The sequence below is a fragment of the Arachis hypogaea genome, chromosome 15, assembly GCF_003086295.3.
Source record: "Arachis hypogaea cultivar Tifrunner chromosome 15, arahy.Tifrunner.gnm2.J5K5, whole genome shotgun sequence".
NCBI classification, from domain to species: domain Eukaryota; kingdom Viridiplantae; phylum Streptophyta; class Magnoliopsida; order Fabales; family Fabaceae; genus Arachis; species Arachis hypogaea.
The window spans coordinates 43641947-43660145 of record NC_092050.1 but is presented as its reverse complement, the minus strand read 5'-3'; the positions used below and the strand labels follow the sequence as shown (position 1 = coordinate 43660145).

Genomic DNA, 18199 nt, shown 5'->3' with positions numbered 1-18199 from the left:
GAGTGTGAAAAGTGTGATTCACAATTCGTGTACCAGGTTTAAGATTTGGTGTGGGTGAAAATAGATAATGAAGAAGGTGAAAGGTGAAAGTAAAATTAGGTTGGGATGTTTTTAAATAGTTATTGGGCCTAGAAAAATAACACGTTGTTCATGTTATTCGCATCCTCCATTGTTCACCTAGCGGAATTGTATATATAATGGCTCACCTTTAAAGATCATAGAAAATGCGATACATATCCCAAGTGAACTACTTCTATGATTATATATCTACATCTGCATATGTATGTATGTGTTATTATTATAATTGTGACTAATGTTCATTCACTGAGTGTACGGAAATCTCATGATGGGTTCCCATAAGACAAGTCTCCCACTTCACGCTCCAAAAAATAACAAAAAATAACAAAACAGATTTACTAGAAAAATACAAAATTAATGCACAAAAAATAATACAAATAGATAAAAGTTCATACCTAATGTGTGACAAAGTTGTATTTGTGTTAGAATTTGTGAAGATTAGAGTAAAAAAATTAAAAATATATGAAGATTGTGTTAGAATTTGTGAAGGTTAGGGTGAAAAATTAGAAATATACAAAGACCCCAATGGCAATATATGAGAACTCTAATGGCAGAAAGTATGTGCAAAAAATAAATGAAATTTGGTGTTAATAATTAATAAGGGTAATTTTGAATATTTATTATTATATAAGGTTATATTAGACTTTTTAATTTTGATAAGCACAAGCCAACTTTGAAAAGCTTCCCGTTAGGTACTTTCAAAAGCACTCCTAGCTTTTAAAAGTCACAAGCACAAGCACATGGGCTTTATAATTTACCAAACGCAAAACGAGGAGCTTGTATAAAGTACAAGTACCTCTTCGAAAAATTTTAGCAAGCCAAGCCTTAATCAGTTCGTGGGTTTTGCCCGCATTCAATGATCAACAGTTCATGGATTTGTTCCGCCTTTAAACATTTAATAAAACATGCACTGAACAAGCAGGACGGAACCCTCATCCTTGCCAAACCAACATTTAATATTTCAATTTTCTTTTTCTGTAAACATTTTTCTTTAATCTTTTCTTTAACCACTACCTTAATATTTTTCTGAATCTTTTTAAGCATTCTTTCCTTAAAACCTTAACCTTCAAATTCATTTCATAATCTTTACCTTAATGATCTTAATTCAAACTACTTTCAAGCACCTTAAATATGTATTTCTAGCTATCAAACATCAAATTCATCAATTGTGCATTCAAGACACATTTCACACAATTCAATTTAATTAAACCCTTACACTTTTATAAAAATTCGGACATAACCTCTCCTAAAAGTGGACTTAACCACCCTTAAAAGTTCCTCCAATCTCAACTACTTATAAATCATTGTAACCGTCAACCACAATATCATCAAATTAAATTAGAACTTTCCAACAAATATTCAATCCTAAACAAACTTTCAAGGGTATGTATAACTGTCGAACAATTCTCAATTTCACACACATCCAATCATCATCCTAATAAATTTAGAATCAATCAAATTCATAACCACAAACCAAACTCAATAACACTACAATTATTAATTTATTTGTAATAATATATTCTACATTTTAGGCATTCTTAAATTAAAATAATCATTAATTTTGAAAACATATCTCTTATCTCAATTAGTCAAAACCCACAGAAATTACCAAGTGTAGCAAATTCCCCTTTTGTTTTAATCTGCAGCAACTCCACCATAATTGTGCAGCAGCGACACTCACAACTTGTAGTTACAGTGACTCAGTCTTAAGATATCAACACCTCTAAATCCTCAACAACATATAACAGAAGAATAATAGTGTGAATTTTGGAACAAGAACAACTTATAACAACTAGGGAGGAACGAGGGAATGGAGCAGCAACAGCTCCGGCGATGACAATGTTAGCAACTCTGGAAATGGCAGGGCAGAAGCAAGAACGGACGTATGGTAGCAACAACGATAGTTTTAGGTAACTTTGGCAGCGGCAGCGGCGGCGTCTTTCACCACCTTCGCATCCTTTTTCCTACCTCTTTCTTTAGTCATTGTGTTCTCTCCCTATGCGAGCTCCTTCTCTCTCTTTGGGCTACTCTTAGCATCGTCGGTGACTTCAATCGATTGCAACAGTTACGATGACACTTCCCACGACAAGCCCTAGCAGCGGCGGTAGCAACAGATTGGTGGCGACGGAGGCTGGTGCGGTATTTTACAACCACACTTACTAACCAGCAAGTGCACCGGGTCGTACCAAGTAATACCTTACGTGAGTAAGGGTCGATCCCACGAGGATTGATGGATTAAGCAACAATAGCGTTTGATAGGATTAGTTAGACAAACAGAAAATAATGTTTGGGAGTTCAAAAGACATTAAACAATATTAAAAATATTGTAGAAAGGTAAGTAATTAAGATGGGAATAAAATATGGAGAAAATAATTAAGGTTTCAGAGTTATCTATTTTTCCTGATTAATTTTTCTTACTAACTATTTTAATCATGTAGGATTTAATTTATGGCAAACTATACGTGACTAGACCCTAATTCCTTAGACCTTCCTAGTCTCCTATAAAATTCATCAACAGCCAATTCCTTGGTCAATTAATTCCAATTAGAGGGTGATAATCAATTTCTAGTTTATATGCCACAAAAACTCTAATTACCCAAAAATAAAAGGATTATATGTCACGTATCCCGTTAAATCCAAATAATTAAAATTTAGGAGAAATTGTTTTCAAGCTGTTGTTCAAGTAAAGAGCTTTTCCAAGTTTTACAGGAACTCAAATAGAAAGAGGGTCATACTTCCGTTCCACCCAAATTCATAAAATAAAGAGCGAAAACAATTCTTAAATTATAAATCCACACATAAATTAAAATAGTAAAAGCAATAAAATTAATCCATAGAAATAGACAGAGCTCCTAACCTTAACAATGGAGGATTAGTTGCTCATAATTGAGATGGAAAATAAAGATTGTAAATTGGGATAGAATGGGATCCTCCCCAGGACCTCTCTACAAAGGAAGGAAAGTTTCTCCCTTTTTATAACTAATCCTAATAAATTTAAAATCTAATATCTAAAACTAAAAATTAAAATAATATCTTTTCCTAGAATTAAAATTTGAATTTAAATTTGAATTAATTTAAATAATCAAATCTTCAATGGATGGATGGGGACCACTTGAATTGTCCATTCTGCAGATCGCTCATGTGATGCGTCCGCGTCGTCCACGCGTTCGCGTCATTTGTGCAGATTCCAGTCCACGCGATCACGTCAGGCACGCGATCGCGTCATTGCGATTTCCTCCATTCCGCGCGGTCGCGTGAGCCATGCGTCCGCGTCGGTATTCGCTGGTCATCTCCTTGACTTCTTCTCTTTCTCTGCAGAAACTCCATCAAATTCCGCCAAATGCTACCTAAAATAAACAGTATTGTACAAAACTCAAAATAGCATCCATAGTAGCTAAAATATAATTAATTCTTAATTAAATTCAACAATTTAGATGCAAATTCACTAGGAAAAGATAGACAAGATGCTCACGTATCACAACACCAAACTTAAACTGTTGCTTGTCCTCAAGCAACCAAAACTAAGATAAGCTTAGGATGTGAATTTGCATGAGAATGAGAGTTCGATTAAGCCCATGTCTTCTCTTATAGCGGGGTTTACAATTGCAATCCTGAACAGTTTTGGCATCTCAATTTATCTTTTGAAGTTCAGAGTGATTGACATCCATAGAAACTCAGAATTCAGATAGTGTTATTGATTCTCCTAGTTCAGTATGTTGATTCTTGAACACAGCTACTTTATGAGTCTTGGCTGTGACCCTAAACATTTTGTTTTCCAGTATTACCACCGGATACATAAATGTCACATACACATAACTGGGTGAACCTTTTCAGATTGTGACTCAGCTTTGCTAGAGTCCCCAGTTAGAGGTGCTCAGAGCTCTTAAGCACACTCTTTTTCCTTTGGACCACGACTTTAACCGCTCAGTCTCAAGCTTTTCACTTGACACCTTCACGCCACAAGCACATGGTTAGGGACAGCTTGATTTAGCCGCTTAGGCCAGGATTTTATTCCTTTGGGCCCTCCTATCCATTAATGCTCAAAGCCTTGGATCCTTTTTACCCTTTGCCTTTTAGTTTAAAGGGTTATTGGCTTTTTCTGCTTGCTTTTCTTTTTCTTTTTTTTTTCTTTTTTTTTCTTTTTTTTTAAATTTTTTTCTACAAGCTTTGTATTTTTCACTGCTTTTTCTTGCTTCAAGAATCAATTTTATGATTTTTCAGATTATCAATAACATTTATCTTTTTTATCATTCTTTCAAAAGCCAACAATTTTAACATTCATAAACTTCACTATCTAAAATATGCACTGTTCATGTCATGCATTCAGAATCACAGAAAATACCACCACATTTAAGTAAATAAGACTATTCTTCAATATAGACCCACTTTCTCATGCCATATATCACTCCTGTATTTTTTTTTTTTTTTGAATTTAAGCTCAGTGAGTAATACATGAGACGTCTTTTCAGAATTAAAGCAATAGGAAGAACTAAACTAGTCCTACGATTCTAACTAATAAAGGATCATGCAACAAACAAAGCAAAATAACAGGAAACCGGAACATAACATAGAAAAAGAGGGGAGGAATAAAAAATGAAAGGAACTCAACCACCTTAATTATCCTAGCGGTCGCTTTATTCTTCAGGTTGTGCTCCTTCGCGAAGATGATTCGCCTCCCTTTTGTACTAGAAAACCTATAAGTGCAGCGTCAACACCAAACTTAAAGGTTTGCCTGTCCTCAAGCAAAGAAGAACTGTAAATAGAAAGAGATAACTTATTAAAATGAAAGAAAATAAAAGGATAAGAGAATAAGAGAGAATTAGGATTGGGAGAGAGAGAGAGAGAGAGAAACTGGGCGGCGCAAGCGACGCGTTCGCGTCAATGACGCGATCGCGTACGTCGCGCGTTCTTCATAATGACGCGTTAGCGTCAGGCACGCGTCCGCGTGGATGGCCATGTATGCAAATGACGCGGACGAGTCGGACACGCGTCCGCATGACCAAATTTGTGCTTTTAGCACACTTCTTGCCTCAAGCCAGCTTAACTCTCTGTCCAGATACCTTTTACGTCGATTTTTCGGGTCACGCGTCCGCGTGGATGACGCGGTCGCGTGAAGTAGCAAAAATCATGGATGACGTGGTCGCGTGAGCCATGCGTCCACGTGGGCTTGTTTGTGCTAGAGGCATAATTCTTGTGCCACTCCCGCGCAACTCTATGTTCAAATTTATTTTTCACGCACACATGATTGACGCGTTCGCGTCAATGACACGATCGCGTCGTGTGACTCTCTTCTCTTTTTTTTTTTTTAAATAGCCTGAGGTGTTTGGTTCCTGTGATAAAATAGCTGCATGATCAGAAAATTAGTAAGAACTTAAAAAAATCAACTAAGTAAGAAGACTACTATTACGAAAAACAACTAAGAATGAAAAAGAACGATCATACCACGGTGGGTTGTCTCCCACCAAGCACTTTTAGTTAAAGTCCTTAAGTTGGACATGTTGTGAGCTTCTTTGTCATGGTGGCTTGTGCTTGTACTGATCCAGGAATTTCACCAATGTTTGTTAATCCAATGGCCACTGGGATTCCAAACTAGGCGCATAACTCCTTCGAGCAAGTTGAAGCAAGTGACAAGGCCCCAATAGTGTTGATTGTGAGAATGAATTCCAGGATCCCAAACCTTACTTTTACACCCGTCTTCTTGTGTATCACCATTGTTTCCACCGGGTGGCAAGCAATCTGAATTCTCACAGAGGCATCAAAACAACCTTCTGGACCCATTCAATTGAGCTCTACACCAATCCTTGCACTTCGATTTGGAGCATGCAACCATATTGAACCTTGCTTGACAACTCTTACCACTAACCATCTTCCTCTTACTCTTAATGCCACAAAGAGCTCTAAGTTGACCATCCGTCTCCAGTAGCCCATATTCAAGTGGGAAAGTAAGGATTAAGGATAGGAATTTTACCCACTTGAATGTTGTATTGGATGGTGATGGCTTTGGAAGAGGTCTTGCAAGCTCTACTCCCTTGTGTTCTACTTTGAATTCTACCACCTCCTTGCAAGCTTCCTCAATTTCAACCTCTTCTTCTTGGTAGCTTTCTTTTAATTCAATCTCTTCTTCATTGCTTACCAAGGGCATGGGAGGTTATGTATCTTCCTCCTTTGTGGGTGCATCTTCCTCCTTTGTTTTTGCATCTTCCTATTCTTCCATGTGTGAGGATGGAAAGTTCTCTAATGCACTGGAGTATAAACTCCTTTGATTGATTTCCTCACTTTCTTCCATAGGATCTTGCATTGTATCTTTTGGGAAGGAATTTGCTTGTTCCTCTTCCTGGTACTTGATAATCGACTGCATATGCTTCTCTATATTTTTGACACTTGTCTTTATATCATGTAAGCATTCTTTCATGAGAAGCTCAAGATCTGATGGTATTTGAGATGAATAAGAAGGAGGTGATGGTTCTTGATAAGTGTAAAAAGAGGATGGTTCTTGGTATGGATAGGGAGATAGTGGCTCTTGATATGGGTAGAAAGATGATGGTTCATGATACGGATAGAGAGGTGGTGGTTCTTGATATGAATATGGAGGTGGTGGCTCTTGATAGTTGGAACATGGAGCACTGAGGTTTCTTTGCTTTTGACCTTTCCAACCAAAATTTGGGTAGTTTCTCCATTCATAAGGATATGAATCACTACTCGGGTGTGAGTAGTAACCCATATGATCTCTCTCCATTATTTTTTCTTAACACAACACACCAAAAAGAATTAAACGCACCATGTGGTAAATAGGAAAGCAAAGAAAAAAGAACAAAATTCTAAAAATTAAAATAAAACTAACTAAAAAACACCAAACTTAATTTAAGAAATTAAAATTAAAAAGAAATAATGGGTTAAAATATTTTTATTTTTATTTTATAAAAAAAATTTTTATATAATAAAAGAAAAAAAATAGAAAGAAAAACGTAACAGGGGAGGGGGGAACGAAAGAAAAAAAAGGGAAGTGTAATGGAAAAGAAAAGAAAAATATAAACGTAAAAAGAATTTTTTTTTTTCGAAAATTTAAAAGCAAAATTTAATTAAAATAAAAATTAAAATGCCTAATTTAAGCAATCAAACAACTAGTAGTTGTTAATCACAATCAATCCCCGGCAACGGCGCCAAAAACTTGATACGGTATTTTACAACCACACTTACTAACCGGCAAGTGCACCGGGTCGTACCAAATAATACCTTACGTGAGTAAGGGTCGATCCCACGAGGATTGATGGATTAAGCAACAATAGCGTTTGATAGGATTAGTTAGACAAACAGAAAATAATGTTTGGGAGTTCAAAAGATATTAAACAATATTAAAAATATTGTAAAAAGGCAAGTAATTAAGATGGGGATAAAATATGGAGAAAATAGTTAAGGTTTCAGAGTTATCTATTTTTCCTAATTAATTTTTCTTACAAACTATTTTAATCATGTAGGATTTAATTTATGGCAAACTATATGTGACTAGACCCTAATTCCTTAGACCTTCCTAGTCTCCTCTAAAATTCATCAACAGCCAATTCATTAGTCAATTAATTCCAATTAGAGAGTGATAATCAATTTCTAGTTTATATGCCACAAAAACTCTAATTACCCAAAAATAAAAGGATTATATGTCACGTATCCCGTTAAATCCAAATAATTAAAATTTAGGAGAAATTATTTTCAAGCTATTGTTCAAGTAAAGAGCTTTTCCAAGTTTTACAGGAACTCAAATAGAAAGAGGGTCATACTTCCGTTCCACCCAATTCATAAAATAAAGAGCGAAAACAATTCTTAAATTATAAATCCACACATAAATTAAAATAGTAAAAGCAATAAAATTAATCCATAGAAATAGAGAGAGCTCCTAACCTTAACAATGGAGGATTAGTTGCTCATAATTGAGATGGAAAATAAAGATTGTAAATTGGGATGGAATGGGATCCTCCCCAGGACCTCTCTACAAAGGAAGGAAAGTTTCTCCCTTTTTATAACTAATCCTAATAAATTTAAAATCTAATATCTAAAACTAAAAATTAAAATAATATATTTTCTTAGAATTAAAATTTGAATTAATTTAAATAATCAAATCTTCAATGGATGGATGGGGACCACTTGAATTGTCCATTCTGCAGATCGCTCATGTGACGCGTCCGCGTCGTCCACGCGTTCGCGTCATTTGTGCAGATTCCAGTCCACGCGATCGCGTCAGGCACGCGATCGCGTCATTGCGATTTCCTCCATTCCGCGCGGTCGCGTGAGCCATGCCATGCGTCCGCGTCGGTATTCGCTGGTCATCTCCTTGGCTTCTTCTCTTTCTCTGCAGAAACTCCATCAAATTCCGCCAAATGCTACCTAAAATAAACAGTATTGTACAAAACTCAAAATAGCATCCATAGTGGTTAAAATATAATTAATTCTTAATTAAATTCAACAATTTAGATGCAAATTCACTAGGAAAAGATAGACAATATGCTCACGTATCAAAGGCATGACGGGGCGAGACAATGCCTCTTTCTCTCTCGCGTCTTTCTCTCTTTCATTCGATCTTTTTCTCTCTCCTCTTCCCTGTGACAACAACGACTACGGCGGCTCCCGACCTTGCCAGCACCGTCCCTTCCCTCTCCCCCCCCCCCCCTCTCTTCTTCTTCTCCTTTTCTTTCTCCCTTGCATTTTCTCGAGCCCTCTCTCCTTTTCTATTTCTTCTTATTCTTTCGTGTGTGTGTGGAAAAGTGAGGGTGTAACCAAGGTTCTGAAAATCAGTTCGAATCAGACGGTCAAACCGAATGAACCGCTAATTGATGGAAATCCTGGTTCCGACTAATGGCAAAACCACAGGATTAGAAACCGACGTTGAACCGCAAAACCGGCCGAAAATTGGTTGGTCGAACCGAATCGTGAACCGGCCGATTTTTGAAATTTGACCAAAACGCAACCGTTTGGTCCTTTCCATCTAACCCAGCAACCCTAAGTCCCTAACTTAGTAACCCATTCCACTAACCCTTGCTCAACACAAGACACGATGGTGCAGCTCTCCCTCTCCCTCTCCCTCCCTCACCCACCCTCCAGCTCGTCCTTCCTCTCACTGCCGGCAAGTTGTCTCAGCCACTTCCGTCCAGCTGCTAGACTGCTCCCGCTGCCGTTGCAAGTTGGAGCCTCGAAGGTTACAGTCATGATCGTGCAACTCTCCACCATCATCGCCGTTTCAACTCTAGAAAGACCGTTGCCGGACTCGCCTCCTGCCTCTGTCGTACACCTCTCTTCCACCGTGGCCTGGCGTCAGCTCGGTTGCACCGGTCAGTTCTGTTCACCGATTTTCTTTCTGTTTTATACTTTTATGCTTCTAGCCTCTAGGTTTTTTTTTAAACAATAATTGTTGAATAATCTATAAACTTATTATGGATTTAATAATTGTTAATTATTCTGTGAGTTTTGCTACTGTTATTGGTTGAATAATTGTTGAATTTTGCTGCTATTATTGGTTGAATTTTGCTGCTGTTATTATTCATATCAGACTCTTATGCCTAGAAATAGAGTGTGGAGCTAACAAGTGAAGCTATAGAGTTTTCAAATTGTACCTTTCGATTGTTGGATACAGATAAAAGTATGTAACAACATTTTTTATCCACTCTAATATGCACCTCCGTTTACTTAGCTTCCATGCTCATTTTAATTTATACTTTCTATTGTTTAATGTTTCAAAACTTGACACTTTCTAGAATCGATCCCTATGCCCTGCAGAAGTTGATAAGCTTTTTAATACTACTGCTCCAGAGAGGTAAACATTCCCTTTATTTGTCCCTTTTTCTTTTTCTGAATAAATAATTAATTCTTCACTACTATCATATTAATCTACACCCTTTTTTTGTTTTGGGGGGTATATTAATCTGCATAATTAAATTACTCTTTTGTGACATTGAGGAAATAGACTTAAATTGTTTGATGGCCTCTAATAGCTTGAGCTATTGATTAAGTATCCATAGTAGAGCTTTGAGACAGTTTCTAAGTCCAACACTCAATAACAATTAGATTTTGTGTAGTTAATATGTTATACTAGGCTTATCATATATTGTATTTAATTTGTTAGGATGGAAAGACAAAAAAAAGCGAAAAGTACAATATGAAAATATTTGAATGAGATCATAACATTATAGTTTATATAGTACTTTTAATTTGGATGATATTTTAAAATTTATATTCGATTATAATTATATTTTAGTGTGTTTATTTATATTTTATTTATTATTTTATTATAAAACGATTTTTTCAGTTCAACTACGGTCGAATCGGTTGAATTTATAAATCAGTAAACCGGTTGGGTTTTTTAGAACCGTGGGTGTAACACATGTTTTGGTGAGTGTAACACACGTTTTTAAAAGATACGTGTGAGCGTGAGTGGGAAATGAGTGTGAATGCGTGTATGTAGCTGATTCTTCTTATTCTCACGCATTAAATAAGCCTAAGTCTAATTTAATTTAGCTTCAACCCTTTAGATTAATTTACGTTGATTATATTGATACGGAGTGTTTTAATATATATTTCAATCATTTAAATTATTAGTTAACAAGAGCTCTAACATGGTGTTTGGTTATATATATGTTATAAATATTTTGAAATTAAGCACATTTTTTCGAAGGAGGATATTAGAGGGCATAATCGCTGTAGGTTTGGTGGGTATATGAGTGAACTTTTTAGAGGATAAGCGAAAGTGTTGAATTATTATTAACAGTGTGGTGGATGCAACATGTATCGTGTTCATGCATTATTTGATATGAATGGAACTGAGTCAATTAATTAAAAGCAGTCATGCATCTGGTTCTGAATTTATCAAAAGAGTGACTTTATTAAAGAGAAAGGAAAACCATTGATGCTGATTGACGAGCCTAAATTATATACAGTAGATTAAGTAGATTGGTTTTTACCATGCATGCATATTATTATTATTAAGTTTGTTTGGAATGGAGCCGGGCTGATCCAGAACTTTAAGAAGGTACTTATGGTTTTGGTTTTGTTTTTCATAAAAAATAATACGTCATTGCAATTATATCACACTGATGACAATTTCTTTTATTTAAATTTTAGTATTGAGTTTGATTGAACGAAATTATGGGTTTTGTATGAGTTTTTATCAAAAAAAAAAAAATTCAAATGATTTTTTAAAGATTTTTTTAAAAAATAAAAATAATTTTATATTTAAATATCTCATATAAAAATAAATATTTTCTATTTAATAATTATATTTGGATATAATAATATAAAATATTTTTTATTTATTTATTATATTAAAAATATTTTTAAATAAAAAAGAATATTTAAAAAAATATAAATTATAGTTTTTAATTTTTTTCTAATATTTTTATTTTTATTATTAAAATTTTTTTAAGCTCACTAAAACATAAAATAAAAATTCTAATAACTTAATGATATAACAATTCGGATTTTCAAAAATTAAATAATTAGCTATTTATGAGTCATTATATTATATTGAGATTTTATTTTTTAAAAAATTAATTTTTAACAAAAATAATTAAATCAAAATTTTATAATTATTGAAGTTTAATTTAATTACGATTTATTTTATTAAATTTAAATTATTTATTACAAAATATTTTGTTAGACAAAAAATTTAATTGATTTTTATTGTTATTATTATTATTATTACTATTATCATTATTATTATTATCATTATCATTATTATTGTTATTACTATTATTATATTATCATTGTTATCGTTATTATTAATATTATATTGTCATTATTATATAATTATTTAATTTTATTCTATTATTATTATTATTATTAAATTATATTATTATTTATTTTTTTCCAAAATATTTTGGCCGAAGCCTTAAGGAAACAAGAAGAGGAATGAAATAACGTGGCTGCATGCTTATATACATATATATAATTCTTATACATGTTTCCTTTATACATATATACCATGACACTTGTTTCTTTTATTTTTCTAACCTTGACACCTATAAGCCTAAACACCACTCATCACTAATCATCTTTGTTTTGTTCCTCATGCATCACCGAACACTACAAAATTCTTATTTGTTTGTAGAAATTTTTTAGTGAAAATTATTAAAACCTCCACAATATAATTTATTTATAACAACTTTAAAGAGTTAACAAAAATTTTCACTTTTTTTTTTGGTGACTAAAAACTTTCACTATTTGTTTTCACTTTTCAACCCGATTATTTATAAAAAACCCAACCCAAAAAAATATTTACCAAATCCATACCAAAAATAAAAAAAAATGAAAGAGTTATTCGATCGAGAGAGAGAACAAGCAGGGAGAGTCTGAAACCCTAGAATCATGATTCCATCGCCACCGCCATTCATCTCCTTGCCGCCGTTGCCGCCAAGTTTCCTCCGTCGACCGTCGCCTGCTGGAGTTATGAATGGAGACCAGGTTCACACATTCATCCACTATTCTCTCTCTCTCTCTTTGACTTTTTGAATTCTTTTTCTAATTTTCGCTTTTCGTTGTTTGTATCGAGGCAAGCTCACGGAGGAAGAAGCTCAGGCTCTTTCAAAGAGGTAAATAAAAACGCTCTTTCTTTCAAATCAGATCTGTTTTCAGGTTTTTTTTGTTCCCTATTTTTTATTTCTTCGTTCTCTGATCTGATTCGCCTACTAGAAAATGTGTTTCTTCGATTCCCTTCGAATTGATCTTTTGTTTCTTCTTTTTTTCTTTCAAACTTTAGTGATTTTCTATTCTTCAATCTTTGTGTTTTTTATTTTTCATTTAGTTGTTTTAGTAAGTGTGATTATTGATTAGATTGTTTTCTATGATATGATGACATGCCTGTTAATTGATTCCGGAAATGCCTCAAATGATAAATAGAATTTGTGTGTTTGCGTTTTGTGACTGATCTCTGTATCTCCTCTGCCGTCGTCATGCCTCTATCTTCTATGTTAGCAGGTTATGCCAAATGTAATCTTTGGATTTCTTGTGTTTATCCTTTACAGACAGCTACAGAAGAAGAGTATTCTTCAACTATGAAAAACGTATCCGCTTACAGAGCCCTCCAGAAAAGGTAATCATTTCACTTTTTTAGTCTTTTCCATTATGTGTTTCTTCAATGATCAGTGATATTGATTCTTATTCATTTAATTTGCAGGTTTTCGAGTACTTTGCATCGATCAAAATCGCAAATGGCAAGGTTTATATGACACCTGTAGATTTGATGCGTGCTGTTGTTCCGGTGTTCCCTCCTTCGGAATCAAACCGTGTTAGAGAGGGCTTTCTTAGAGGGGAGCAGGTTCTTGGTACATTGCGGTGTTAACCCTCTGAATTCTTTATGCTCTTTGACACTAACAATGATGGAGTCATTTCTTTTCTAGAGTGAGTATTCTGTTCTGTTGTTATCACATCTTCTTCTATACATGAATCAATCTCATTTGTTCAGATTTCAAGTGCTGCTAATTTGGATAACAAATTCATTTCTTCCTCAATTACAGGTACATCTTTTTTGTTACTCTCCTCAGCATACCAGAATCCAGCTTCACAGTCGTCTTCAAAATGTTTGATCTTAACAATAATGGGTAGGATCTTCTTCCTTCCTTCAAGAAAAAATGTCACAATCATAATGATTATACACATATTGTTACGATAGCAATTGATTTTGTCCACTATCAATGATATCCTGGTTTGTGCATCTGAGCTCTCTAAGGATCATGTTAATAGGGAAATAGACAAAGAAGAATTCAAAAAAGTGATGGTATTTATATAAAGAATTTACCATATTGCAGAGCATGAAAATTTCTTATGATTGTAGGCCTCTTTTTTATGGCCAAAATTGGAACCTTGCTTTATGAAAAGGTTGCATTTTAAATAATACATACATGAATTCTGTTGTCTTTTGATTTTTTATTTTCATTTATTTACTTTTGTATAGGCAACTAATAGAAATAAAGGAAGCAATTGAACGTCAGCACAAATTATTCAAGAAAAAAAATCTGGTATTATCCTATTACCCCTTCTCTATTTAATCCATTGTTTCCTAAAGTTGGAGGGGAGGGCTTGACTGCTTGAGTGGATCAAATTTAGGGTTGTTTTTCATTTTACCATTTTCCATTCTCCTCCTTTCTTATGCGTACTAGTTATATAATCATATGATGGCTATGTGTCAATCAAGGCATTTAGTACTTTGTATTTATTGACATCTAATGGCTTTCATTGTGTATTCACTTTCCAGATATATAAATAATAACTAATATTATGCTCCTTTTGACAGTACAATTATTTGTATAAATAATAATTAATAATGTATTAAGTAATATTTCAATTATTTGTATGTACTTGTATAGTTATGATTGATTAATGGGCTTAGTAATGTAGAGTAAATAACAGTTTCTATTCTCATGTCCCCTCTAATTTTGGGTTGTATTATTTTTTGAGTCAAATTACAATAGAGATAGAGGAAGAGATGAGATCTAATACAACAGTAATGTTATAGGAAAGACTAGTAGAGTGTGCAGCAGATGGTTAGCAAAAACAGCTTGCGTTTCATCAAAGGAGTCACCCTAATGCTGCCCAAGAATGCAAGCCCAAACCCCCACACCCTTAAGCACAACCAACTCTAGGTTCGTACCCTACAGCACCTTCATTTTTTTCTGTTTCTAAATTCTGATTTGTAAGCTGAGGACACATATGTCCTTTTTCTTATTTACAATGGTTAGAGGAATTTATTTGTTTCGTAATAAAGAAATTAGAAATTTTCATTTATTTGTCTTTTTCTTTTAAAATTTAGATAAAAAAAAATAGGAATGGTTTATATCTAATATGTCGGCTTAGGAATTTAATTTTTTGAAAGAAAACTCTAATGAGTGGGTGTTATATTCCACATGTTTCCCAATTCCTTTTTCTTGGTCTTATGGTGATGATGATGCTCGTGGCAGGCACAAAAGCTTCTATATGACATGTTGGAAGAGACTATAGAGATAGTGAAGGAACTTGACCCTGTTCTGAATGATGAAGATCCCAAGATCAACCAGGAAGAAGAAGAAAGAGAACCTGGCATTCGCTTGTTCAAGCATGTTTGCCAACCAGGAATAGTGTTTGATCATTTTGGTAACTCACTAAATCAAATGACCTCTTTTCTAGTGGCTTACTTATCTAGAGTTTGAAATTTTCAATATATATTTATAGTTTCTGCATAGGGTGTCATCATATTTTCAAGTGACAGCGAGAATGCTTTAATCAGTCAAATTAATTTTAGTGCTTTATATAGTTGAAATACAATCTTTATTTCATCCAATTGGGATGCGAAGGGGTTTTTATATTAATTTACTATCCAGTTTGGTCGAGGTCATATTGACAGACCTTGTTTTATATTTCAAATTATTCATGTTAAATTTTGTTCAAATATGTAATATTTTAATTTCCTTCTAAATTTTTAATGTGTCTTATTTAAAGATTTCTTTTAAATGATAATTGATTAGTAGTATAATAATGTAATTCTAGTATCTAGATTAATTATTTCAGACTAATATTGACATGTTTGTGGAGGTTGAAACCCACATGAATGTGTTTTTTTTTAAATTGAAAATTATTTTTATGGGGGTTCTAAACCGCCACAATGATTAACCAAGAATTGCCACAAAACGCAAGCACAGAACCCCCACAAAAGGTATAGAAAACCGCCACTGAATGGAATTGTGGGGGTTGTGAAAAACCGCCACAAAAGAACTCGTGGCACCTCAAATTTTGGGGGTTTTCGAAACTGCCACGATCCTTTCTGTGGGGGTTTGAAACCTCCACAAATAGGAAAAAAACCGCCACAAATGAACAAAATCCTTGTAGTGGAACATGCATTTGGAGAAAGAAAACTAAGAGAGAGAGCGTGAACTTCATGGAAACATAAACTTTCAGCTTCGATTTTTTTAGATTTGTAACTCTAATAAAAAATTTAATCTGGTAAAAGTGTTTGTATCCTCTTTTTCTACATATTAACGTTATTTTTGTCCGGTAAAAATTAACGGTGATATAGCTCCTCCTCCGTTTGAGTTTGGCCAATTAGAATTCTAGAAGGCACAAATAATTTCTGACGTTTTCTTCTTCAACAGCTCGATCAAAAAGCTTCTCCGAAGTTTCTGTTATTTTGATTTCATATAGAGATAAGGTTTTGGTAACTTTATAATAATTCAATGTGAATTTGATAAGTGAATGTTGATTTGGTTGATTATTGTTTGAGTTTGAATGAGTTTATATTGAATTATTGTTGTTGCTTGTGATTTGTTAGTTTAGTTATAAGGAACAGCTCAGCTGTGGTTCTTTTAATGATTTTGGGACTGTTGTGATATGATATTTTTGAGGAAATTGATGAGATTTGGTAGTTGAAAGATTAAATTAAAAACTGAAAAAAAAAACGGTAATAGTAAAGTTTAAAAAACGAACTTAAAACTCAAGTTGAAAACTTGAAGAATTTTGGAAATGAGATTCAGTTCTTTGATAAAGTTATAATCGAAAAATTAATATTTATATTTAGGAATGAAATAGTAATTTAATAAAAATTGAAGTTAGTTTTGTCATTATATATGTTTTTTTGGGTAATAAGTAAAGTTTAGGGATAAAATGGGTATTTTATAAAAGTTTAAAAGTAAGGTTTTATAAACTAAGATTTAAGAATATATATATATATATATATATATATATATATATATTATTTAAAATATCTTATTTATATTGTTGTTATTATTATTTTATTAAGAATATTATATCTAGTAAAAATATTATTAATATTATTATATATTAGAGAAGAGCAAATAGAGTGATTTTAAAAGTTTTAGAGAACGCAAACTTAATTAAAGTACTTTATAATTTTTTTTCATAAGATACTTAGGAAAAGGCGAGGGAAAATGTGAAGTTAAGTTATGATAAAGAATTAAAAGATTAAAGAAAAGAAGAGAGAAAGAAAAGAAGTAAAAAAAATAAAAGAGAAAGATGAGAAAGAAAAGAATGTATTAACTAAAGGGATATCTGCCACAGGAGAGCAGATCTTTACCACAGGAGAGAAGAGACCAAAGATAAAAAGATTTTAAAAGACTGTCTACCACAGGTGAGAAGAGATCAAAGACTAAAAGATTTCAATGAACGTCTGCCACAATAGAGCAGATATAAAAGAAGGTATTAATTAAAGGAATCTCTACCGCGGTAGAGTAGAGAGCAAATATTGAAAAGAAATTGAGTGTTGTTTAGGCCTCAGTGCCAAGTGTCTAGTGGGAACGGCGATACGTAACGCTCACTTGATACTATAAGGATGACTCAGTGAGGACGGCGATGCATAACACTCACTGGAGACCGGAAGGAAGGTTCCCATGAGGACGGTGATGTGTAATGCTCATGGAGGGGATGTTGGCTGAGATAAGGACGACAATACGAAATGCTTATCTCAGGACTAGTGTTGGAAATTGGGCAACAGACCGACACATGAGCTCATGGCCTGTATAGGACAAGACATGCATCATACTTGTTTGCGCATACTTGTTGTGATTATGTTTTCATGATTGTGTGTGCTTGTGATTGGATTCTATATTCTGTAATTGTTCTCTGATTTGTGTTTGTCTTGCATTATTTGTGTCTATGATTGATTCTATTTTATGATTGAGTTTTGATGGTGATTCGTGTTGAATTGGGCCGTAGGCCGAGTTGATATGATTTGGGTCAAAGACCGTGATTGGAAGGACCAGTGGCAAGTTTTGGTTAAAATGATTTCTTAGTAAGGTGTGTGAAATATATGAAATGTCATTTTGTGTGAAATTTTTATAAGGAAAATATGAGTTTTAAATTTGGATAATGAACTTAACTTCTAACCCCGACCCTGCTAAGAACTCCCGAGTTCTTATCCCATATTTCCACCCCTTTCAGCTACAAGTGCGAAGGTTTAGTGCGAAACTACAAGAGCATAGAAGATTCTGTTTACACGTTGAGTTGTAAGATTTTATTTTCCCCTCGTCATTCATTGTTTTAGTTTTTAGAGGGGTAGGAATTGTATTTGAGGATCTTTGAATAAGTCTATATATATAATACTACGTGGATATATATAATTTTATGATTAAATGATTTACAGTACCGACTCTTCGATTTT

At 33.7% G+C, this 18199-nt stretch overlaps 1 protein-coding gene across 12 annotated transcripts; it reads left to right on the top strand.

Moving 5' to 3' along the window:
- The first annotated feature begins 12029 nt into the window (after positions 1 to 12029).
- On the top strand, positions 12030 to 15505 carry LOC112750229 (calcium uptake protein, mitochondrial). Of its 12 annotated transcripts, none has more exons than XM_072216188.1 (8): positions 12030 to 12519; positions 12613 to 12647; positions 13080 to 13147; positions 13232 to 13455; positions 13572 to 13655; positions 14009 to 14072; positions 14570 to 14696; positions 15012 to 15505. In XM_072216188.1, exons 1-4 carry the CDS (start codon positions 12509 to 12511, stop codon positions 13394 to 13396), a joined length of 279 nt encoding a protein of 92 aa, XP_072072289.1. In that variant the 5' UTR covers positions 12030 to 12508; the 3' UTR covers positions 13397 to 13455; positions 13572 to 13655; positions 14009 to 14072; positions 14570 to 14696; positions 15012 to 15505. The 12 variants fall into 11 exon arrangements, 11 of the variants coding, with proteins under 11 accessions (XP_072072289.1, XP_072072290.1, XP_025654633.1 ...); XR_011871956.1 differs by having other exon boundaries at positions 12109 to 12519; positions 12613 to 12690; XM_072216185.1 differs by having other exon boundaries at positions 12302 to 12519; positions 12608 to 12647.
- Positions 15506 to 18199: the final 2694 nt, after the last annotated feature.

Bases quoted from the DNA above. Each gene is read 5' to 3' on its own strand.
- LOC112750229 (XM_025798848.3), top strand. From the start codon at position 13,412: ATGCTCTTTGACACTAACAATGATGGAGTCATTTCTTTTCTAGA. The intron at 13,656-14,008 runs GTAGGATCTTCT...ACTTTTGTATAG, and splicing joins TTTGATCTTAACAATAATGG to GCAACTAATAGAAATAAAGG. The intron at 14,073-15,011 runs GTATTATCCTAT...TGCTCGTGGCAG, and splicing joins TATTCAAGAAAAAAAATCTG to GCACAAAAGCTTCTATATGA.